Here is a 26,458-nt window from a genome sequence, read left to right as displayed (position 1 = left end):
TGGATTTCCTGTCCTGCACTACATAGAAAGATTATGTAAATGTTCAGTGAGTAGAAAAAGATTTGTAAATCCTCTAGATCTCCATATAAATATTCTGCAAAATATTTTCTGCCAGTGTACAGAAAAAATATGTACTTTATCTATAAGGACAAAATAATACATACATATTTTTTCCTTTAGGAATAATCTGTAATTGGTGACACATGAGCTCAGGTAATGACCAGACTTGGATTATACAAATTTTAAAGAAACTGTACTTCCATAATTGGTGATATAATTATTCTAATCCGAAACCTTAATGTCTTAGAACCTTTTTTCTCAAATTGTCTTTTTTTGGACTGAGTATGATATGCAGTTTGATAGGGAGTTTGAAAAATTAAAGTGAAGCTTATGTGCACTTCTCTTAAGATAAAAAAAAAAATCTAAATGTATTTATATAGAGCTTTTTACAGATGTTTACAGATGTTGTCACAAAGCAGCTTTACAAATGTTCCAGCCCCCACTGAGCAATCCAAGAGCCCCAATGGCAAGGAAAAGCTCCCAAGAGCATGAGGAAGAAACCTTGAGAGGAACTAAGACTCAAAGAGGGGGGCATCCTCCTCTAGCTGACAATGGTTACCACAATAGTAACAATTTTAAGAGAAAAATTTAAATGAAATGAAAAACTTTAAAATAAATAAATAAATGGAAAAATAAGCAATTCATGTCTAGTCCAATTTTCTAGAGGTCCTAGTGCATGTGTCCGAGACCCATCCGCAAGAGAAAGTCCATTAAGGGCAACAGAGAATTAGATGGCTAGTGTGTCGGGCTAGAGCAGGACACATCATGGGGTGGCAGGAGTAGCCCTGGCAGCTGAGATGGGTTGAGGCTCAGTAACATCTTGACATCAGGGGTAGGTGTACCTCGGCAGAAAGAGAGACTAGATTAGGCATGTCCAGGTACGAGGGTGTGTAAATTAGGGAACTATAATGTGTAGTGATGGACTCTGGCAGATCTAGCTATGACAGCACAGCTAAAAGGTGTAACGTTGAGCGAATCAGAGAATCAGAGTCATTAAGGCAGTCCAGGGTCAAAGAGCCAACACGGAGAGTACGGTGAGACATGATTACAAGACAAGGGCTAGAATAAATGAAGGCAAACAGGGGAAGCAGGCTAAAACAAGATGCTAGGAAAACTCAGGGCTAGGAAACACAAAAGCTAGGATAAACATATAGGCACAGAATACAAAGAAACACAACCATACGAAATAAACATGTAAACGCAATGAACTAAACACATTCACAACCACATAAACAGAACCATTCAACATAAACGCAATGAAGCCTAACAATGAACAGCCAAAACACTGGGATCCAGACAGAGTTTAGATACATGAACTTAATACTAGAAATGAGGGACAGGTGTGGAAAATCAAACGAGGGGAGGAGAAAACGAAACCATGGAATGGAAACAAAAAACACAAGACAGAGAAAACACAGAACAGGGAAGGGAGGGACTGATCGTAACAAAAGGAAAGAGCCAGAAGGACACACAGACATGAAGGCACTCTGGAACATCAGCACTCCACTGCTTTCTCTCAATAAACTTGAGTGACAGCATCATAACATCCCAGTTTACCACAACTCTCAAGGCCCTTAAACCCCCAGATCTACACCTTTACATAAGATGGGAAATGGTTACATTTTCTGCATTTCACTGACACTTTTATCCAAAGCAACATACAATTATGAGTGAGTACAATTTGAGCAATTGAGGGTTAAGGGCCTTGCTTAGTGACCCAACAGAGGTAATTTGGCAGTGGTGGGGGCTGAACCAGCAACCTTCCAATTACCATAACCACTGAGCTACCACTGCCCTACTTACTGCAATGCCTGACTGTACAACCTAGGCTTAAATATTGAGACTGTGTCTGAATCTCAGACCTTTACAGGAAGGTTATTCCATACTGTGGGAGCTATATAGAAAAAGGCTCTGCCCCCTGTGATACATTTTCGTATTCTTGTTACTCCGTATGGAGGACGGGGATGGCGACCCGGACTCCAGTAGCACTCGTGATGCGATGTGATGTGATGCATACACACACACACACACACACACACACATACACACATACATACAGCAGGGCTTACATTTCAGCCATGGATCAAGAAATCGTGTGATGTGCTATGTATGAAATGTAGATCACTCTCAAATTTGACGCAAGAACTACATACATTCTGCAGGATCACACAAAACTAGAAGTCTGTATATATGAACACCTGAATATTGAGGTTGTGAGCAGATCACCTTAGAGAGGAAGAAAAAGATGCATCTAAAATTTAGATTTTTATTTTTTGTGCTGCAGCTTTGTACAACTAATAAAAAATATTGGTTATTAAAACCTTGCCGTGCCTGTAATCTGACACTAGATGGCAGACACTCTTAAGATACTAATTGACAGCAGTAAAACATTTTCACTAAATTCATTATGTGTTTAATGTAAAGTCAGACAGAATGAGAGGTCTGAAGCTTCTCTGTGACAGACTTATTTTGAATATCATTGATACTTTATGAGAAACATAATATGATTTGTGTAAAAAATTTAATTATGAAAGAAATTAAACTGGCATATGTTAATCAGCATTACACACTGTTATAGAGAAGAAATGTCTACAAAATGCAAAATTTTCACTCAAGGACCCGGTGATTTTTTCATGTGTGCATTTATCTGTGAGTTTGTCTGTGTGTATGTCCTTGTGTATGTACACTTGTGTCTACGTTTGTCTGCAAGTGCATGGTTTTGTTTGTGTTTGTGTTAGCGTGTTAGCTCTTTAGACTCTGACTGTAGTCTTAAAACCTTATGACAAGCAAGTCCCTCTTTCTCTAATTATACATTTGTTACCCTCACTTTCTCTCTCTCTCTCTCTCTCTCTCTCTGTCGCTCCCTCTCTCTCTCTCTCTGTCTCTCTCTCTCTCTCTCTCTGTCGCTCCCTCTCTCTCTCTCTCTCTGTCTCTCTCTCTCTCTCTCTGTCGCTCCCTCTCTCTCTCTCTCTCTCTCTCTGTCTCTCTCTCTCTCTCTCTCTCTCTCTCTCTCTCTCTCTCTCTCTCTCTCTCTCTCCTTCTCCAGCTAAAGTATGTATGAATGGATCAGTATTGGTGACCATAGCAGAAGGTATTTCTGCACACATGCAGTGTCTGCTGCCCAAATGATAAGCTGCATGCTACTTTGAGAGCACACCTGGATGCGCACACACATGCGCACTCACATTCATCCAGTCACGGCCCTGATTACTCAAGACATCTGTTAAAAAACCCATAATTACAGGTCCCAGTTGGAAAGAAATGCCATGGCAATGTTGGTCCCATAGGGATCTGCCATGCTGGGTAATCAGGATTCAGGAGAGCAGCCATGCTGTGTGTATAACTTTTTCCTGTAGGAATTCTGTATGTGTGTGTGTCGGGGGGAAGGGAGTTTTTCTATTGTGTGACTCATACTCTGGTCTGCCATCCCTTGTCCTAATTACAGGGCAATCCTGGAGCCAACTTTACTACTGTTCTGGTGCCCCCTTATTTGTAACATGAAAAAGAGGTAAATAATTAAATTATCATTAAACAATAATCTACATAATAGCAAATTATATATGTCTTTCTGTCAACAGAAAATATTTACTGCAAAGCACTGGAATAATTATGTTATAGCTGTATATCTGTACCTTCATTGACATGCTTCTTGACCTGACTGACAGATCTAGCATTGGTTTACAAAAAGCATTCCACTCCATCTATATACATAAAGCATAGGTATATAATGATGTTCAAATAAGGCAAAGACAAGATTGTTATAACAGAAAGGAATCAACTCTCTGCTTCGGGTATTACTCATTTATCTGTTATATGATGGTCTGTATTATCAATTATACGATTGTCTGCCATTGCACAAGGCCAGTATCAGTTTGCAGTTGAAATGTGTGAAAATGTGAGGCTTCACAAGATTAAAAGCTTTTTATTTATAGTATGTTTTATATTTACAACTCTGTATATATAACATATGTATTTTTCCTAATGCTCTGAAATAAGGATTCTGCGTTTGTGTGAATGCACATGAGGGCCTCTTTATGTGTGCTTTGAACTTCCTCACTGGCTGTTGGGTCATAATAAAGCAGATTAGACTTGTGGGTATTAAAGGGGGTGTGCCCTCTTGATAATGTGAGTGCAGACAGGAAGCAAGGGACATGAGGCACACCATCCCTTTAAGAGAGTATTTTTAGATGGGCAGTTATCAGTCCTCATTGGGCAGGAGAACGAGGCACTAGGGGTGGAATTAGGCTCATGCAGACTGTAAAGAAGGATATGTATGGATCAAAGAAACTAATATAGTACAAATTAAACATCGACTCCCGGGAGATACGCACCTGTTCACACAGAAGAGACAGAGTATGCTGTGAAGGTATGTGAGCCTCACTCTTCTGGTGTGTCCATCTCTCCTTTACTGTCTTTCTCTCACTCTTCCCATAACTCTGTTTCTCATGCTGTCTCTGCCTGCTCTTGCCTATAGCAACAGCACTTTCTGTAAAGAGCACGGCCTGTTTCTCATGACTGTTTCTAAGTCATGTGAGTGTGTGTTGTGTCTGTGTGTGCCGTCTGCACTGTAAGAGGTCTTGCCCTGTTGATGAAGGTGTTGGGTTAACGGGCAGACTGAAACTTAAGCAGAGATGCTGGGTCTTCATCGATTAACTTGACACCTATCATCACAATTTTTTTTACCACCACATCTTAAGTGGTGATTTTACTCTGTCTTCTATTTGTGTCTCTCACACTATATTCAGGCTATAGAAGTGCATATTCAAATTTAATGAAGGTCACACTGTGTGTGATCAAGTTTCAGGATTCAGTTACACAATGCTAGTGGAATAGACAATATGCACATTCACAACAGTGACACAATATGTCATATACACACACAGGCTGTTCGTAAGGCTGATGTTGGCAACTGTGGTGCCTTTTGATCTATGAATCCTGTAGCGTGCACGTTCATGCTTTCGCTTTAAAGAGGAATGAACATTACATGCGCTACTGGACAGAAGTGTGCGGGAAAGCCTCTCTGTACTGGTCTCTACAGCACAGAGACAAGATGGTTAGAGATGGAGAGAAATGTGCAGTGAATCCAAGCAGTGGTATACTTAATCTGTGACTTTTCTTGTGTTAGAATTTCTTGTGCCCACAGCAGATAATACTAATGGAGATCTTAGCCAGATGGTAATTCAGTTAGATTTTATTATTCGATGTATTGAAGTCATTCTTGCACTCTGTATCTGATAACGTCCATTCTTCCTAGTGCAGCCCAGAGGGATGCTCATAGTATGGACAAAGAAAGGACAAGTTATCCCACCCTGCCCCACTGTCCACATCATTCATCCCTCTGATATTAAGCAAAGTGGGTGGGATTAACAGATTAAGAATGTTACTATTTGCCTTTATTTTTGCTCATACCGCACAGCTCATCTTTTCCTCATAGGTCATACTTGGCAGGATCTGTGCCAGTAGAGTTGATTTCTCTGTTTCAACAGCAGCAGTGGTGCGTCTTGTGAAATGATAGCCATTTAGAGAAATAATGTTTTCTAGAGATATGCAATACCTGTGTTCTCAACAAAGACTGTTGTCAGATTGAGAAAGTGGTTACAGGACATGTTTCATTTTCAGTTGTAACTTTCTATAATCACTATAGTTTTTGGTTAACAAAATCATTTTCCCTTATGATAAGGGACAAGTTGTGCAGGACAAGTCAATAAATAATTTTGCAATCACATTCACTTAAACAGAAACCTTAGTGTGTTGGGGTGGATAAAAAGACTTAATACTCCACCTTACAATCAAGATCAAAATAACCTTGTTACATGCACAGGGAACTGACTGTAAAATGTAAAATTCTTAGTTTGCACATCTAACCAGCCTTGAAGGAAAACCATACATACATAAGCATATGTAAAAGCAAATACATAAACAAAATCACAGTCTTTATGATTATGATATGGTATAAATCCAATATTTATCTTGGATGACCTATTAGCATTAGCACACCTGGAATACTCTTAACCTGGACCATTTTGCTGTTTAGTGGTTGATGAGCAACTAGACAGATGTGAATCTGCATTCTAAAACCTCTATGGATACTGGAGATCCATAAGAGTTACTAATGGGGATGTAATTTTCCTCCATTTCAGCTGAAGTGTACTCAGACCTAAAGAAAATGAATAACATTTATTTTTCTAAGCGTTACTTCGTAACAGTACACTGAGCTCTATCTGGAAATAAAAAATGTAAATATACTTCATATACTTCTTCAATTTGTTTGTTCAATTTGTTGTTATGATTTGGGAATTTTTGTGTGTGTGTGTGTGTTTGTGTGTGTACTCAGGCTGTGGGCCAATGGGGCAGTGGAGAGGAGAAAGGCAAGGACTTCCTGTTTACAGCCCTCTTTACATACATTTAGTTTAAAGGGGGCAAAAAAACTTTTCTGGAGCTTGTGCACATATATTTTGGTATCTGGAGTGCCTACCAACATACAAGCTGTGAAATAAGAGAAACCAGAGGGATGCTTTTCTGTGTCAGCAGGAGAGTAATTAGAAATGTACCAACCTCAATCTGCGTATCTCCAACCATTGCTTGAAAACTCCCTTTGCAAAGGTATGCCATGTTTCTCTTGCAAAGATGAGCCCTGCTAGCATTATGTTGACGCTAAGCAGGGGAATCGCTACATCAGCCTCAGAGTACAAAATAACTGAATGGATACATTTACCTTTTTACAACCTGGGTCAGTACAACATAGGACGGGCAATGAAACCTTTACTAAAAAAGGAACCAATACCATTTTTAAGATTTAAAAAATAAATCATAGTTAAGATAAGTTGTGTTTCATTGACCGTTTAGCTTAGGTATTGCTGGTGGCAATAGATATAATTTTCAAGAAAGTTATTAGCTTTACAAATTCAAAGTCTGAATTGAGTACAAAGATAATGGTTGCACCACTGTATTTTGTCTGGCAGCCATGTTTCTCTCAGTGTACATGTTTAACAGTTGTGATGGTAGCGTGAAGCTCTGCTCACACTTGCACACCCACAGAGGAGGGGAAGGGGGCAGGTGTGGGCTGATCAGTGGCTCATTATCATTTAAAAGAAAAATAAGACGTTCTGAACAGGATTGTTTTGACTGGGTGAGATGGGTACTGTGGTGCTTGACCCTTGTTATTTAGACTACAGCATGTCATAGATATTTTATCAAGACCACTGGGAGCTGTGTTAATGTTTGTAAAGGGGGTATAATAGGTGTCTTTTAGTGTTTTAATTGTTGATCTGTGTGGTTGTGTGTGTGCTTTGTTCAGCTTGGTTTTACTTTTTTTGTTTGTGTTTGCTTTAGGAAATATCTCCATCATCATGGTGTGTGGAGTTAGCATTGGAACATTTCTTGAACGCACTGTTACCAGAAGAGCAAATCTTTGGTGTAAAGGCACAGTGTTATGCAGTGGAGGAGCTTGCGGAAGAGATGACATGCCAAGCATCTCCCAGGCGAGGGGCGGTAGAATAACTAGTGTGCTGGCAGTGTAGGAATAGGAAACAGTCAATGTCACAAACCTAAGCCAGGCGGTACAAGGAACGGGGGCTGCCCAGTGTGTAGCCCAGTAGCTGGGAAGCAATGACTGTCCAACTCAAGTCCGTCACCAGCTGAATTGACATGAGAGGGAGGTAGAGGCTTCTGCTCGTGGTGGTGGGTCTGAGCTGAGTGCACCGATTCTGCCTCGAGTCTATACAGGATGCACGCATACTCGGCTTGTGTTTCCTCACAGCAGCCAGGGCCGAGCTCCAACATAAGAAGTAAATCCTGGGCAAGTGAAGCTGCCCATGGCAGCTAGCGACGAAGCCGAGGCAGAGAGTTGGGACTGCGGCCTTTGTTTTCCGGGCAGGAAACTGCTGGCTGTAGAGGAGCCGAACACGCATGATGTTAGACAGGGCGTGCTGTTACATTAGAGGTGCCAGAAATTTTCACGTGTGACACTCCCAGTGCTGGAGGAACTGAACGCGAATTGCCAGTGCAGGTTGTTGAATCCACGAGGGCCATGGGTGATGCACATGAGCAGCACCCTTATCACCATCAACAACAGGGAAAGCAAAAAGCATGGAGGCCAGCGGTGGCAGTTAAAGAGGAAGTCTGCACAGAACTGAAGGTGGTGCATGAACTGTGGCAGTGGATTGGGTTGGACTTAACAGAATAGCAGAAACAGTGGCTCTGGAAGCATTTGTTATAGAGATGCAGAAAGATTACATGTGGACAGATTTAGTGCAGCAAGATTTATCACTGGCTATGCTGTACCGATTCGGCTCCATCCCCATTGTCTTGTGTTGACTTAGAACAGGCAGCAGAGCAGAAGGTGAAAGAGATGGCAGCTGTGGGCATCATCAAGCCATCAAATAGATCCTGGGTGGCACCAGTGGTCCTGGCAAAGAAAAAGGATAACAGCTGGCACTTCTATTTAGACTATCGGTGGCACAATGCTGTTACTAAGCCCCACTCACATCCAGTCCCACACATTGACGCCTTGGAGCAGCTCGCCAGCTCTGCATGGTTTTGCTCAGTGGTTCTGTGAAGCAGTTACTGGCAAGTGACACCTGCTCTTGGTGCCAAAAGAAAAATAGCATTTACATTGGGCACAGAGCTATGGCATCTATGGCTTTAGGACTTTGTAATGCACTAGCCATGTTTGAGCTTATGATCGAGCGAATGCTTGCTGGTATCCCTAATGAACAGTGCATCATTTATGTAGATGACATGCTGGTCCACAGACCTAATTTTAATCATGCATTTGCAAACCTAGAGCAGATATTCCAAGATATTAAGCTCTGACTACAGCCATTAGCCCCTGTGGTGGCTGTGGCCAAGTGCATCTTTTGTTTGGCGGTAGCTGTAAACCTTAAAATAATTTAACCAAAAATTTTTAAAACATAAATTGGATGTAAAATCAGTTTAAACAGGGTTATAGGGATTTGTGGAACAATATATTTATTTTAATACATTTGTTGAGAACACTCCTCCACAAGTAACCTGCGTTTACACATTCAAGAAACGGCAAGCAAAAAAAGAACATCAGATGCTTCCTCCAGTAACATTGTTTCCAAAAAAACAATACAACACAAATACAACACTTGTCAACAGTGACAAGTGATTTATAAAGCTGCTTTGAGACAACTGTTGTAAAAAAACACTATATAAATTAAATTTGACTTCACTACTTTCATTGTTGCTGTTTTTTAAGTAGTAACAATTACTACTCAGATATTTACTGAGGATTTTTTGTTTATTTGTTGGTTTGTTTGTTTTACTGGGGTTACAATTACAATTACTCATAACGAAGAAGGAGTTGGAACGTCCAGTGGGATGAGGAAACTAAGCATGCGTTTGCTGCTGTCTGCAGTCAGCTATTTGAGGCACCAGTGTATTGGTATTTCCCAGGGCATGCGACGATTTCATCGTGGACGCATACACCAGCAATAAGGCCATTGTCCTCCCACAGGTACAGGATGGGACCGTGAGAGTCATTGTATACTACAGCCAGTCTTTGAGCAAACCAGAACGCAACTATTGCATGACAAGGAGAGAGCTGTTCACGGTCGGAGTGAAGCTACGTCATTTTTGCCCTTACATCTATTGTGTCCATTTGATCCTGCATATTGATTACACCTCACTGACTTGGCTCATGCAGTTCAGAGAGCCCGAGAGTCAAGTAGTGAGGTGGCTTGCAGCGCTGCAGGAATACAACTTTGGTATCTGACACTGTGCCTCATCTTGCTGTCCGTGTGCTACAGAAGGATGCTTCTCTGTGTGTGGCTCTAGAAGTGAATGGGGGGAGCTGAGAGGTGTGCTGCTGCTGCTGTAACCCCCTGCTGGATGCTGTGATCTGTGAGTAGTTCCATCGCATCCAGGAGGAGGATGTAGTGCTCTCTGGGGCATGCAGATGGCTCCTAGCAGAGTTGGGTGCACGTGTTGTCGCAGGGGCCCACCATTAAGACAATTCACGCAGGCTGGGACAGTCTTTGAATGCAAGATGTGCTGCTGTATTGTGTGTGGGAGGAACCGTTGCCTGGGCAGCGTGTGTGGCAGTTGTTAGTACCACACAGCCTGAGCAAAACTCTGCTGGGCACGGTGCATGGGCCAGCTAGCGTGGGAGTTTGGTGTGGGAAAAATGCTGAAGCAGCTGTGGTGGCGATTCTACTGACTGGGATGTCGCATGGACGTAGAACTTTATCTGCACTGCTGTGAACAGTCCATGATGAAGAAGGGACTGCTACAGCTGTCACACCTGCCTACTAAATCTCTTCACTCTGGTGCACCTATGGAGAGGGTTGTAGTGGACAACCTGGGCCTCTCTTCTACCAGCAATTCTGGGAACTACATTGTCTGCTGGGGACCAAGGAGGGCAGTGAGCCCAGAGCAGGGTTTATTGAGGTGTTCTGCCAATGCCTCCACTCTGTGCAATAGCTCACCAGAGAACACTAGGGCAACTCCAGCACTTGTCAGAAAGGAGCCAGCGACTTGCCATGAGTGGGCTGCATGCTGCCCTAAGTTCCAGTCATCATGGGAGGGCCCCTGCGTTGTGAAGAAGCACCTAGCCGAGATAGTATATCAGGACTAGAGTGGAGCACAGTGTCCACATTCATTGCCCCATATCAACAGCCAGGAGACCAGTCTATTGGTGCTGTTGCTGGCCCAGGTGGCAGGCAGGAAAATGGAGACTATGGATGTGGCCAGTCCACAGCATGAGGGACATGTCTCAGGGACTAGAAAGTTAGTCTGTAACCCATCTCTTGGCAAGCATAGCTCAGTTTATCTTAATCTAGTTTAGGCTTGTTTTAGCATTCCTCTAACCTTTTTGTAATCAGTTTCAGGCCATAGAACTACTGTTGGCTGGTTATCTTCGGTTAGTGGACCACTCCCAGAGACACTGAACTGACACAAAAAAATAAACAACAGCAACAAAAAACAGCTGTGCCTGACCTACCTGGACCTGTTTAATACCAGAAATCATGCCATTACCATGTTAGGATTAGATCTGTGTTTAGAATGATTTAATCACCTAAATAAATGCTGTAATCCATGGATATGAAAATAACCAGAGATTAATAGAGTATAAGGTGGCTGGTGAATTGAAAATGGTCTACAGTCTGTGTTATATATTTATAAATGCACCTATAAGACAGGTGCATCTAATAAATGGCCGGTGAGAGCACCTGCAAGGTCTGAGTTTCTAATAAAGTGTCTGGAAAATATATACACTGATGATATACTGGCCCCTATAGGAGCTACTGAGTGGGAAAAAATATAGGCAATTAAAAATTAGCTCTGTACACAGTATTCCTGAAGATTACAATATAAGATTTGATTGTGGTTATAAAGAGATCGGTTCCCCTTTAATTTTGTTTTTCTTCGGAAATGTCTTCTGATCACCTGTCAGGGGCGGCACATGCGCGCCGTGGGTGAAGGGAGGGGAGACTGAACAGTGGACGCGCACAGAGGGGCACCGTTCTCCTAATGTGCGTTATCAACAGAGAGAGTCGAAGGGGAGGCGAGTAAATATGTAGAAATAGTATGACACGCCACCGACGGCCGCGTATACCGAGTTTTAGCATCTTCTGCGGATCTAAACATCTGTACTGCCGCGTAGTTTGTTAAAAGGGAGGGATTATGGGGAACGAGGCGAGCGTGGAAGGCGGCGAAGGGGGTCTTGCTGGACTACCAGCGGGGCTTGCACCTGACGGGAAGGGTGGCTTCATCCAGATGCCTGCAGGGGAAGAGGCGGATCTCAGCCATTTGAGCGAGGAGGAGAGGAAGGATATCGTAGCCGCTATGGCAAAATCTCAGTCCAGGCAAGTTGATTTAACGTACAAGGAGGCTCCAGTGGCGCGTTTAATATGTATTCGTGCCGTAAGCATGTTAAGCCCTCCAGGTGCCTTACCCGGCTCGTTGGCTACACGGAGAAGACGTGTGCGATTATATTGTGTTTTGAACGGGGCACTGCAGGTTGGCACATCACGACCGCAGCACGGGGGCAAAACACACCCATCGAGATTCATAATCACAATCAGCTAATTTAAAGAAAGCTACAACTAAAGTCTGGACTGGTGTAAAAGCGCCATCTGAATCAGTTGTTGTTTTAGTTGCCTTGTGTATCTATTTCTTTGATGGTTAATTTGGAGCATAGTAATCTTGGTTTACTATGAGCATTGAATCCATGAGCAAAGATGAGTGCCGTTGCTTCTCGCCAAACAAACACAGATGTCCAATCTACGCGTTTATGTAGTGGGCCGTATAATAAAATGATTGGATTGATTTGATTCAAAGCTTAATGGATGGTTCTTTTTTTGTTGTTTTTTGTTTACTGGATTTGCCTTTATTAGTTTATCAAAGAGCATTGCTTGAAGAAAAAAAATCGAATTGCTTGATGGGTAAATATTTCCTTGCCAAGTATTTTTTTCTTCCTTGAATTGTGCTTCCTCGACCTCTTGGTACATGCGTCCTCATCGGTTAATGTTTATTTTGTTTTTGTTTTGTCAATTTTCTTATTCGTGGATCTATAAATTATAGCCGCTTTTCCTATTTAAACATATACTGCCCTATGGGTTGTGCAGGTGATGTCATAAATGCTGCTTTGGAAAATAGGGAATAACACTCCTTGACGCCACTAAAACAAAACGCGTGATAATTCGATCAAATGTAGTAATACTGTCGTCATTTCCACTGTCATCCCGGCCCAAAGACAAAAAACGCGAGGCGTTAAATAGGAAGCACAGGGCCATGCAGTTCCTCTTCGTGAAAATTATTTTTATCTGTGCAAATCGGGGGGAGGGGTATAAATATTAATGACTATATATAGCACAGCAAGCATGAATGCCATGATGTATATTAACTCTGTTCTTATCTCGAGGTGTAGTTTACGTATAGAAGTATATAGGTGAGAAAGTCCATCAGTTGTTACGTTCGCTCTCCGTGGTGCTGAAAATCACATCATGGGTATGTAGAGAAAGCGCTTTTCTCGATGAAAGGGAAAACGCCTCGTTGTTACAAGTGGACAGTTCGAGTATAATTCTCAAATACAGACGGTTCAAATAAGTAGTGATTCAAACTCTACCTCTCAGTACTTTAAAGGTGGTTGTGAACATCTCTTTCGGAAGCAAGAGTATAATTCTCTCTTAAAGAATGAAGTATTGATTAAAATGAATAACAACCGTTCAGACGATCAAATCCCCTTAACCTCTGGGCTTTTTTTAGTGTAGTTTTATTAGACCTTAATTATCTGGTTTTATGGCAGTGTACAGTGCTGCAGATGCCAACAAGATTCTCTTTCACAGCACGACAGGTCTCAGGTGTGTTGATGAGAGGTTTAGATTTCTGTGATGTTAAAAAGCAATATCTTTATATGGTTCATGTGAAAACGATTGCTTATGCTTAGATTATGTTTTAGGCATTATTGTTTGCTTTAAACTGGGGTTTTTTACCTACTAGTATTTTTGTGTTTGATGTAAGTTTGCTTTGTCATGCAGTGCCTGAATTCAGAGCTTGGCTATTATGGTCGGCTATTGATCAGTCTGTCTGGAAAGTATATCCACATCAGGGCCAAAGCTATTTTGGAAGTTTTCCATGATGGCAATTAAGAAGGCATCATATTATTAAATCTGTGATGCATACTATCCATGCTTTGCCACTACTTCACTCAGTATGGAGAATTCACCCCTTTTTTGTGTTTATTTACCACACAGGCCATCAGTGCCTCAGCCTTCTGGAGGACGAGGTCCAGCAGGGCTCAGTAAGAGTCGAACTGTAGACGCATTTGGCGAGGGTCCACCACCCAAGCCAAAGCCTGGCCGCAGTCCCTCGTCCCTCAGCCTCCTCGAGTCTCGCTTCAGGCAGGAGCCCAAAGGCCCCGAGCAATCCCATACTGGCATGTTCTCCTCTTCATTCCTGAGTGGGGTCACCTCAGCTGTCTCCTCAGCCAGTACCAAAAAGTTCAGCCTTTTTGGTAACGATGAAGAAGACAAACCCAAGCCCAGCTCTCAGCAGAGCTCGCCTAAAGGACAACCGAAGCAGGCAGCTCCACCACACGGGTCTGCAGGAAAGCCTGCTAGTCCCGGGCCTGGAAGCCCGAGTAAAGTTAGCCCTCCCCCACCGAAGGCTGGAGGAGCATTTTGTCCTCTTTGTAATACCACTGAGCTCAACTTGCAGGCCAAAGACCAGCCACCCAACTACAACACCTGCACAGGGTGCAAACAGCAGGTGTGCAATCTGTGTGGCTTCAGCCCTCCTGACTCGTCGGTAAGATCCCTACATTGCCCCACCACATCATTATCATCCCAAACCCTTAAGCACTAGTACAGGCCAAATTGAGACACTAGGGCTGTGGATTCAAATGGTGCATATAATTCATCTTAAAAATATAAATATAATTAGATAATATAATTCCCAATTTTCTGAAATAAAATGTAAACTGATGTTTCTATTTTTGTAATGTTGGCAAAGGACGTTTAAAAACATTAATGTTTTATTTTGGTGTTTAGTGTGTGCACACTGCGAAATCCAGCCTTTCAGGAGCAATGAATGTTTTCATGAATCATCTGAACACAATCACTGTGTTTAAAGAAAACAGTTGCATTTTGCCTTGAAGTATTACGTGTCCAAACATCAGACCTAAAATCTCTGAAGCATGGCTGGATTTGATTGAGAAAGATGCTCTGGTGGACCTGCAGTCAGTATCGGTTTCCCCCAGGGGGAAGAGGGACCATATGGGCTCCAAGGGGGAAGATTATCAAGGTGACTCATGTCATCCCAACAGGAAGTGCAGGAGTTTGCCTTTCACTACGTTCGGGGACCAATATGAGAATAGCAAAGCCTTAGAGATCGCAAAGTGTTGTTTACTGTTCTGTTCAGTGATGAAATATAAAGTGGAAAGACCTAGGAATAACAACATCTGTGTCTACTGGTTTAAATGTAATTACATAAATATAAAGAATTGACTCAAGCACAATCAAACATGCATTTTGCATTGGCTTTTCATGAGGCTAGCTCTGGGCACTAAAACACTGCACAGTTTTGGGCTTAAACTACTACAGCATGATTCGACTCATGAAGACCTTGATGTCCAGCCAATGAGTATATTGTGATGTGCTGGAGCAGGAAAGCCATAATCTGTGCAGTACTGTGAACCTTGAGATCTGAATATGCATTATGCTGTTATATTTTTTATACAAGGATGTAGTTCATATATACATACTGATATATCAAAAAATTAATAAATGGCCAAGCTATTCATCATTATGTTCATTTTTCGAATGAGGATTATTTTTAAAAGGATTTTTTAATGGATTTGGTATTGTATTTGATACTGTTCCATACCTAACTGTAAATAAAAAAGGTGGTTTACAGAATCAAGTAATGAAAAACTGAAAAACTCTCCAAGCTCCTTGAAAATGTGACCTTTGGATTTATGAATTTATAACTTTCTATGAACAATCGTCTATGCAAGCAGGGTGTAAGGGGAAATTAAAACAGATGTTCTTGCTAAACTATGCATGTATATGGATGCCTGTGCACAGTATGTGTGTGTTTTGTGCTTATTTTTTGGATTTGCTTTATGTGTCCTTCCCTTTTTGGCTGTTTTCTCAGGGTAAGGAATGGCTATGTCTGAACTGCCAAATGCAGCGGACGCTAGGAAACATGGAACCGTCTGCTGCAAGTCCAAAGGGCAGCCCCCAGATCTCTCCTTCAAAAACCAAGCAAGATGGGGGTGGCTTTTTTGGGGGATTCAGTCTTGGCGGGTTGACCGACACAGCAAAAGCCCCTATAGCAGAGGCAGTCACAGGGAAGTTCTTTAGCGGTTTTGGCAGCTCATCTAAACCTCAGGGTGGCACTCCAACACAGACCACTGAATCAGTGACTGGGAAGCTCTTCGGTGGGTTCAGTGGGCAAACCGAACCAGCCAAGCCATCCACGGCTGCTTCTCCACCACCTGAGGCTGTTTCGGGGAAGATATTTGGGTTCGGCTCTTCATTCCTTAGCTCAGCCACGAGCCTCCTCACTGGGGAGGAGCCAAAGTCTCCCACTGACTCTATTTCCAACTCCTCTCCAGGATCGCCTGCAGACTCACAACGTAGTACCCCGATTGCCTTTTCCAAAGCGCCAGCCTCTCCCAAATCTCAAGTCCCTGACCCAAATGCCCCAAAAGATAAACCCACCACAGAGCCTGAAAAGGCAGCTCCAGGTTCAGTGACTCAGTCCAACTGTCCACTTTGTAAAGAGGAACTGAACATTGGTTCAGGAGCTGCACCCAATTACTCTGTCTGTACAGACTGCAAGAAGACTGTGTGTAACCAGTGTGGTTTCAACCCTATGCCACATGTCTCAGAGGTAAGCATCTTCTATACAATACTACCTATAAAGGTTTACCCATCTATGGAATGCAAGCCATAGCTGACTAGGCCCATCATTTTGCCAGATATTGATAATGCATAGGAGAGTTGGTGGTTGTCAGGAAAAAAAAAATGATGATCTAAACTTAATTGTACCAATGTTAAAAATCAAACGAATTATCTGACAAGGAGTAACCTTCCACTTCACCCCTTTAACACTGGCAAAGGGGAGGCCAAGAGGACCCTGCCAGTGATAATGTTAGAGCCTAAGGATGTAAAACACTGATGTGTGAACATTAAACATTTAAAGTTGTAGTGCACTTGTCAGCTCTTGCTGAACACAAACACTTGTCCAATCAAAGATGTTATCTTCACTGCCTGGCAGTTGGTGCCCCACTGCATGTGTCTGAGATGAGCATGTGTGATCTGGGGCTGAAGTCATTATCCCATGTGCAGCTTTTCCCTTTTTTACTCACCTTTTTCTTTGGAATTTGGGGCTTACTAGGAGGAAGGATGATTTTTTTTTATATATATATATATATATATATATATATATATATATATATATATATATATATATATATATATATGATGTCACAGGTACAGCAACAGAGAGGACCTTTTTAACGGCCACACCTCAATTAGTCATGAATAAGCTATCATGACATTATTGCTTGATACCCCTAACACATTCAGTTGCAGGACATGATAAAATGTTAATGTACTCAATATGTTGTGCATTTATTATATAAATGAATGACAATTTCATGCCCAGTTGTCATGGGTAATATGCTTTTCAGTACTTATTGTCCTCTTCTTGAACTAAAAATATAAAACTATATAACTACATAGACCATGCTGTAGATCTTCTCTTTTGCACAGAAGCTTAAGAGACACAGTCTTAACTATTGTTCTGGGAAATATTTAGTTGTGGTTCAGTTTTATTTTTAGATCAGTGCCATATAAGACACCCATTAAGAAACTCATTCCATGTTTTTTCTTCACAAACATGGTGACCTAAGTTGCTGGACAGTGTTCGTATTAGACACTCGGAGTGTGTGTATGTGTGCATATGTGTGTGTGTGTCTGTGTCTATGTGTGTGTCTGTATGTGTGTGTGTGTCTACAAAAAAGGGCAATTTTCCTGCATTCTATTACTTCTATTGCTCACTCACTTTAATCCTGTGAGTCTATTACAGGTGAGTTGAGCAGATTAGCCTGAGCAGGCCCATCCTGCTCGACCACACAGTGTTTGAGACTATGATATCACTTTTTATGCAGCAATTTACCAAGGTGGCAGAAAAATCTTTCCCACTTATGTTACTGAAACTCCACCTATAATGACAGTTAGTAAATGTTTGCTGTATCTCTGTGTTATAAGAGTAAGTGTGAAGCCAAGGGTTGAGTAACTGTATTAGCAAAATCACCACTAATGTGCTTCAGTTTGAATAAGAGATTAGACAGGATCAGACCATTACAAACTCTGCTGGGCTTCAGTAGAGAACAAAATTTTGTTATTATTGGAAGCACTGTTTTGTAGAAAACAATGCTGTTATTATAGGAAGTGTTGCTATTTTAGGAATGCTCTGTTTTTAATTTCAAACTTCCTCCTCCCCTGACTAAGTCCTGATCTGAATAGTTTGACTCAGAATGTGTGTTTGTCTTTGATGTGCTCTTCCTGAGTGATGGGGATCTGATTAACTGGATAATGGCAAAGGTGTGGGTTTGTGCCATAGACTAGTGTCTCCCAATCCAGCTCTTGAAGGCCCTATATAGTTACATTTTTGCTCTATCCAAGCTACAAAGAACCACATATTCAGTGTTCCTAGTCACTCTAATCAGATGTGTTGGCAAATGGAGAAAAAAATGTGGACCAGCTGGGTACCTCTGAGGACTGGGGATAGGAAGCATTGTTGTAGGCATGTCACTATTGTTTGGTTATTCCTCTAAAATATATTGTAATAACATATAAATCTGCCAGTGCATTTCATTTCTTGCAGAAAAAGGAACTTTTTAAAAATGTTTTTCATTCTTGGTTTGTTATTTGTATGTATATTTGTAAAGAGTGTATATGTATGTTCATGTACATGTCTGGCTCTTGTGTACATAGGTAGTGTGTCCTAGCTAACAGAATCTCAACAGCTGAGATGTATTGTTAGACTGGAATATTACTCGGAATCTGTCCATATTTGTTTCATAGTGAGATGACAAGATTTATTTTCTCCTGCTGTCTCTCTGTCTCTTTCTTTCTCCCCATCTATCTCCCCTGAGGCAACAGTCATCCTCTCCTTTGAGTTTTTTACTTATTAATGTGACTGCAACACTTTACAGTGTTTGTCTTACATGTTTCACTCTGTGTTTATGTATATTGTTATGTCTAAAATAGGTGAGGCTCAACACATTCTGTTTTCTTCAAATTAATATTTAGTATATAAAATATAGAAATTATACATTTTTACCTAAACACAGTCCTCACTGTTTTCAACTACTTGTTTCCTGCTATCTTTGAACTGAAATTTTTGAGACGCTCCCTTAGCTGAGCAGGCTGTGCCACAAGGCTGAGCAGCCTAATGGCCTCTTCAGACACTTTTCAGTGCCTCGCCCCTTTCTGAAGGGAGTATGCACAAAATGCATGCCTTCACTACTGCTGAGTCAAAATGGAAGTGGAACATTTCTCCTCCGTGGTGACAGTGCATAGCAACAATGCCATGTCCCCTGTAGCAAACAATTATGTTGCACTTTACATAACAGGAGAATACATCAGAGGTAGGAGGTGCATTTTGTCTATCACTTTCAAGTTGGCAGTATTTACCTTCCCAACTGATATAATCACCCTGTTTGCACTAATGATCAGACACTAAAGCGCCAACCTGGCCAGAATGTTTATTTTTGGAACCATCACGTTCTGATTGTTTCCTCCTTGCTACCATATGCAGACCCAGCTAGACATGAAGGTGATTTAAGTGGCTGAACCAATCAGAGGGGCAATCTTCATCCTTTGACCAATGAAGCTATTTATTCTTAACTGGACTGTCATCGGGTATGACGTTTCCATGCGTCGGAGTGTTGACGGTTTCACAGTAGTCATGCAGCTAGCTGGACCAGGCTTTAGATCCCTTTACACAAGCCTTTTTTTCTAGTTTGCCATCTGCTGCTCCTGGCTTTGACTTAGGAGTAGGCCAACTGATGTGTTGCCCCTCCCCCCTGTCACTCCACCTCCTGCCATAACATACCACGTCTATGCCCTATGCCTTATTTATGCCCTATGCCTTATCTATGCTTGCCTGTTGCTTAGTACTTCTTTATTTGCTCTTTGAGATAATATTCTGCCTCACTCCTCCATTGTAATGCCCACATTCTCCTTCACTAAGCCCCATCTACCTCCTGCCAAATGGTCACAGCACCCAAGCTTGCTGCCCCTCTCCTCCTGCCTATGCTTCTCTGGGTCACTTACAGTTCTGCCTGACCTCCCTCTGAGCTTTTTATTTAACTCACCACTGTCTTCAAAGTGGTAGACTGATTTCTTCCATTGTACTCAAGAGAGTTTCTTTATGACTGTGAGACTGCCACCATGGTATGACTCCTCACCCATTAAAGTTCCATAAGAAATATTGGCAAAAATAAGAAATATGGCAGAAAAGGATAGGATTTGTTTTCTGTGTACCTGGTTACATCCCTGGAACAATGAGTACTGTAGGCATTTCACTGTCCGTCGGTCTATTTCCTTGCCATTTGGCTAGACAGATGACGCTTTGCGTTTTCTTTCTTTCTTGAGTTGCTAAGTCATCAGTCATTCTGCTCTGTCTGTCTGAGTCTGTGAGCTCTGTTCCCATAGCTACAGTCTAGATTTTCCTTCTCTCTTTGGCTATTTTATGTAATGCGCGCACACACACACACACACACACACACACACACAACACACACACGCGTGTGTGTGTGTGTGTGTTTGTGTGTGTGTGTGTGTGTGTGTGTGTGTGTGTGTGTGTGTGTGTGAAAGTGTGATCTCTATCACTGTGGATATCTGTCCACCTGTCTGTTTGATCAGGTGATGTTTACTCTTTCTGTTCTGTGCTTACCTTTTGAAGCTACATTTCTTCCTCTCTGTCTATATGTTTGCTTACAGTAATTTTATTGTACTCTTCTGTGAAAATCTTGCATGTGCATCTGGGGATTTCTGATCTAAGACTTAAATATGCAAAATACATTTGAAAATGCCAGTGTCTACCTGTATTTATATATTGGCTGTATTTCTTAGTATTACTTAGTATATTTGCATGCTACCTGACAGTCATAAAGAAGCAAAAATAGCCAGAATGACAAAAGAACAGTGAAGGCAGGGCCATGCACGACTGCAAGGCACTCTGGGATACTGGGCGTCTTTATGTCAGTGGACTTTTATTTCCATTTGTACATGATGGATGCATATGTATGTGTGAGTGTGTGTGTGTGTGTGTGTGTGTGAGAGAGAGAGAGAGAGAGAGAGAGAGAGAGAGAGAGAGAGAGAGAGAGAGAGAGAGAGAGAGTTTATTTTCAAAAGCCTCTCTCTGAGGCTGGGCATATTCCTGTCCAACATGTGCCAGCCTCTCTCTGATGTTTTGAAAGGCTCTACATTTTTAGAGGGGTGTGTGTGGGGGGGGGGACATGACACTGAGACAGAGGAAGGTATGTTCTCTATTCACCAGCTATGTCTAAAGACAGGTCATTAGCCCTAGTTTGTTACACTTGTGTTCAAAACTTACAATGTAATTATCTCTTTTGTGTTTGTGTAGAATATTTGTGAATTGTGATCATCCAAGCAGTTTTCCAAATTGTTCCACTTTGAGTCCTTAAATATGCCAGAGCTCTCTGCTTGGCTCAGAGCCACTGAGACTCAAAATATAGAGAGTTATCAGACTTGTAGCCAGAAAAGTAGCAAAAGCCCACAAATAAACACTTACACACTCACACACACACACACACACATACATATAGACACACACACGCACACACACACACACGTACACACATACATATACACACATACATATACACATACACGCGCACACACGTACACACATACATACACACACACACACACACACGTACACACATACATATATACACACACACATACGTACACACATACACACACGCGCACGCACACACACACGTACACACATACATATACACACACATACATACACACACACACACACACACACATACACACACACACACGTACACACACATACATACACACACACCCACACACACACACACACGTACACACATATACATATACACACACACACAAACATGTACACACACACACACACTTGATCACCTGGAGATTATAAAGATGCTGCCTAGAGACCTACTTCAGTTTTGATAGTAAGGAGAGGAAAAAAGAAGAGTAAAAAGTGAAGACTAGGGTTAGGGAGTAGAGAAAAATAAACAATGACATTAAAGATGCAATGAGGGTTAAGGCCACAACAGGAAGAGTATTTAAGCAATCTGCCTAAGTGGATATGACTTAGCATGTCTTTTGTGTACTAGCAACAATTCAGCCTTTCACACATCTTGGCCACTGCTGTACTTTAATCTTATAGAATTTGAATTAAACGCAAAAAAAAAATACATTTAATTGCCTGAATTAAGAAATAATGCTGTATAAAAGAACCCAAAGTGGGACATGAAATGAGAACAAAGCTGTATTCATGAGAACAATGGCACAGCCAAGCTAGCTTCTCACACCTGTTCATCAGTTCACCTGTCCACCTGCTCTCAGCCATCTGGGACAAAGAAACCTGATTCATGTATTTTAATGTGGGTGTGTGTTTATGTGTCTTTGTGTCTTTGTTCATAGGTTAGTTGTCTAAAGAGCCACCTTGTAAGAGTGCAGAGATACAGAGAGCAGTAAGGACAGACAGACAGAAAGATGGACAGGCAGACAGACAGTCACACAGATTAGATAGATAGATAGATAGATAGATAGATAGATAGATAGATAGATAGATAGATAGATAGATAGATAGATAGATAGATAGATAGATAGATAGATAGATAGATAGATAGATAGATAGATAGGCTGATTTGATTGATTGATTGATTGATTGATACATAACCCACATGCCTGAAACATTTATTAATCAGAAGAATTTAGAGACTGTAGATCTGTTGCTGTGCACAATTTGCATCCTCCAACTATTCATGTATCTTCCAACTCCTCATAGTTTCTTATATTTTCTGGATATTTCTGGGTGGCAGATCACCTTTGACACTGCTGTAATGCAGGTACCTTTCAAAACCAACTTCCATGCCACTACCATGTCAGTACTACTGCTGTGGTGAGAATAGTCATCAGTGGTCCTGTGGTCACAAGCTAACCAGTGAGAACCAGGGTGGAGAGTGGCTTACATTGGTGAGGCAAAAAATGGAATGTAATGGCACAGATATAAAATGACCTATAAGATAGGCATTCATAATCTTTGGCCAGTAAATGTAAGTGCAAAATAGGTGTTTTAATGATGTGGGTGGTGATACATAGATATATATGTAATCTATGATATCAGCGTTAGTGATGGCTTTCCTCAGTGCACGAACAGAAATCAACCACAGTGCCACAGTTATGAGTAAATTTAGCTTCATTTCCCACATTTATTGCCAGACTTCACACACACACACACACACACACACACACACACACGTTCCTGTTTCTTCTATCGACAGGAAGCTCTCTCTGGGAGCGAACACACCCACCCACTTCAGTCCTTTCAACCAGCTCAAAATACCATCTAGGACACTACACTAGATGGACAATACAGTCAAGATTTTGTTGTGTTTTATGTTGCTAGCATATTGTGTTCCTTAACACTTAATCAAAGCTATAGCATATTCACCTTCACAGATGAAAATGCCCTTTTCTCTCTAGTTTCACCTTACTAAGAGTTTTATTCCGTAGTAGAGGATGTCATTTTCTGGGCATTTATTTCCTAATTGGCTGTTGAATCCAACACACATAGTAAAATAGACAGCATGAAAACTCCCCTCTGTCCTGAGTTATATTTTGAAGGTTTTATATTTATACTATCTACCTGATATGTTATTGATATTAGCAATGCTCCTTCTATGCTTTGATTAGATCCTCCGATTTGCCTAAAAACACATGCAAAGCACAGATGAAAATATCTTTTGTTTTCTGATATCAGAGACCCTTTCAATTTGCCACCTGCTAGTCAAGTGAAGAAAAGCACTGGCCAGACATTTTAAATGGTCTTTTCTGTATTTGTTTTCTCCCTTAATACCTCAGCATGGTTTAAATTCCCAGTTCTCTGAGGTGAGTGAAGTACTTAAAACATATTCGTCTTTACTATATGATAGACTTCTTTTATTATGGTGGTGTGAATCTCAAATATATATGTCATCAGTGTGTAGGTCTATGTGTATATCTGCCATCCATGCGGTCCAAGTCTTTACGATTTGGTGCTAATTATCTTCACATTCAGTTCTCATACTTGGAGAGATGACTAGTGCAAGAAGTATGACTCACTAGTAATTTAAACAAGCTTGGTTGATGCGGACCTTAACTTCCCCAGTAAAAATCAAATGTGATTATGACTGCTGGAATTGGTAATAAAGTCAGTGACAACTGTTTATCAGGTACCTGAGACACATAAAGGCTCCAGGGCTGGGAAATGTTCCAGGGAAATGTTCTATAAAGTTGTGTCTGATTCCCTTGGTTATACACTCAGCTCATGTGATAGAATCTCTGATGGGTAAAACAAATGTGGTTTTCAGGCCCAATCACATATCATGTGACTGTGTTCTCATTACTTCACATCAGTTATGATCAGTCTTCCTCTTGGCTTGGTTAATTTAATGGATAGCATTATAAAAACCCATTGCATTATGGGACTCCGAAGGACCTTGGCCATATCATACTACAGTGTTACATTTTATTTCGCCAGCGATTGAACAAAATGACTATTGATGTTTCATCATCGCTGCCAGTGACCTGAGAGTCAAACAGATGGAATTTCATTCAGTTCCAGCTTTGTCTCCCCCTGAATAAGATCTGATAACAAAATATCATTCTCCGCTTAGCTTGGGTGCTTCATTACTGATGAATTAAGTGAGTAGGAAAAGAATGCACACTGGCTTCACTTTTTCTGAGTTAATAGAAATCACTGCTCACCAGTCTCTAGGTGTTAATTTGGCTGGAAAGTGCAGATGAAGGTAAAAAAAGAACATGATTATTTTACAATAAAATTGCTTAAACTGCAGGATAAGAGATGGAGGAAAAGGGTCAGTAATCTTTTTTATTACTATAGATACCTTTAAAGTGCAGCTTCTGGAACAGCACATAGAGAAGGGTAACACTCCATCTTATATTTTCTTCATATCAATCGTACAACTAAAATATTTTATGACATTCTGAAGTTGTGATCTTATAGTAAACTAATTTCCTTATTTTTATGTTGTGCTTCATTTGTGCTTTCTGAGTGCTTGGAATGTTCCACAGTTCCATTCCTACTTGGCTGTGATAAATGCCAGTCTCTGCTCTGCTTGCCCTCTTAAACCACTGTGATACCCAAGACTGTTTAATTTAGATTAAGACCGTCTGTGAAACCAGTGGAGAATCACGGAAATGCTGAGTATAACGCATTAAGCCTCAGCACTCAAATGTGAGAGAAAACTTCCAAAATTTACATCAGCCTTTGAAGCAAGAACAGTGTCATATGACTACTGCGTTTGTGCCATTCTCATTGCATTCTGGGTATATATTTATCTCTCATTTTAGCACTGTCTGAGGCTTTTGCTGTCGCAATATACTGCACATGGCGCTTCAAATGTAGTTGATTTTGCAGGTCTCAGCATTTATAGTGCTTCTTTTGATAAATGTGAGCATTCTTTGTGCTGTAGGTATGTCTTAATTAAGCTATTGCTGAAAAGACAGTCAACCAAGATGCTTGTCACCAACTGAACTAAAGATTAAATCAAAGTAAAGAGATCCTGTACTGGATAGTCAACATGGAGGGAACAGCTCTTCTGTTGTTCACTCTGCTCTGTTTGCAGTAAGCTTTAATTGGCTCTAAATACAGGCATTTAGTTAATTCTCCTGAACAATCCCACCAGAACAATCAGCTGCCTGTTATCATCCACCCTGATGCTCACACACACAAATCTGCACACAGTCATAAACAAACAGAAATAAACCAAATGGTCTGCTGTGGCACATGTCTGTATCAAAGCTGAACTTTTCTGACAGGTTGTCCTATTACCATGAATAATGGACTATATGTATCTCTCTTAATTAACATGTAACTATCTCCCCAGAAATAGAATTGGTTATTCTGGACTCTCCTTGCCCAGGCCTGCTTAATGTAAATGACGTGAAATTAAAACACATCTAGTTTAGTTTATTTGACAGTAAAAGCAAGATGGCATATCATGTTTGTCAGGTATAGCACAATAAAGTCACAAACAATAAAGTCACAATATTCATATTTCCACTAATAATTGCAAAAAAACAATAAAAAGAAAAATAACCTTATTTTTTTTCTGTTAATCCACTGCTTACTTGTGAAATATGCTGCAAGTTCCAAAGGCATTTTGTGTTACACCCATGTTAATGTATTTGCTTATTGTCTTACAGAACGAATGGCTATGCCTGAACTGCCAGACACAAAGGACTCTCTCTGGAAAACTTGGGGATATGCCACTTCCACCTTCCCCAAAGCTGCCAGCTAAATCCCAACCTACCCCCCCACCTTCCCCAGACCCAACTGCCTCCTCTACCCCTGCATCACCTACTCCCACTGCCAAAGCACCCACACCAACCCCCGATGTAACTCAGGCCCCAGCTACCACAGACGATGCTAAACCTGTAGTAGAGTCAGCTGCAGTGCAACAGGATGGGGAAAATGCAGTACTGGAGAGCACAGAGGTAGGTTAATACCTGAGGGAAGTGAGGAGCAAACATTTGATATCACATCAGAAAACAAAAAAGGCACATCCATTCCACCTGAGCCAACAGTCAAAGCTGCCACCCCTCCT

At 41.3% G+C, this 26,458-nt stretch overlaps 1 protein-coding gene across 10 annotated transcripts in view; it reads left to right on the top strand.

Annotated features, from left to right (window-relative positions):
• The first annotated feature begins 4,294 nt into the window (after positions 1–4,294).
• The window catches only part of pcloa (piccolo presynaptic cytomatrix protein a), a 51,595-nt gene continuing 29,431 nt past the window's right edge, over positions 4,295–26,458 (top strand). For 9 of the 10 annotated variants that reach the window (XM_081723236.1, XM_081723233.1, XM_081723235.1 and 6 more), the window contains exons 1-4: positions 11,518–11,891; positions 13,782–14,334; positions 15,682–16,422; positions 26,058–26,348. In XM_081723236.1, the coding sequence (XP_081579362.1) occupies positions 11,710–11,891; positions 13,782–14,334; positions 15,682–16,422; positions 26,058–26,348 (1,767 nt within the window). In that variant the 5' untranslated portion in view covers positions 11,518–11,709. Of the gene's footprint in view, positions 4,427–11,517; positions 11,892–13,781; positions 14,335–15,681; positions 16,423–26,057; positions 26,349–26,458 lie in introns of those variants that run through there. The other variant, XM_081723239.1, reaches the window with a different exon arrangement.

This window comes from Electrophorus electricus, chromosome 11, assembly GCF_041902795.1.
Source record: "Electrophorus electricus isolate QZ-2024a chromosome 11, ASM4190279v1, whole genome shotgun sequence".
NCBI classification, from domain to species: Eukaryota; Metazoa; Chordata; class Actinopteri; order Gymnotiformes; family Gymnotidae; genus Electrophorus; species Electrophorus electricus.
The sequence above is the reverse complement of the archived record's forward strand: the minus strand, read 5'-3'. Positions and strand labels throughout refer to the sequence as shown.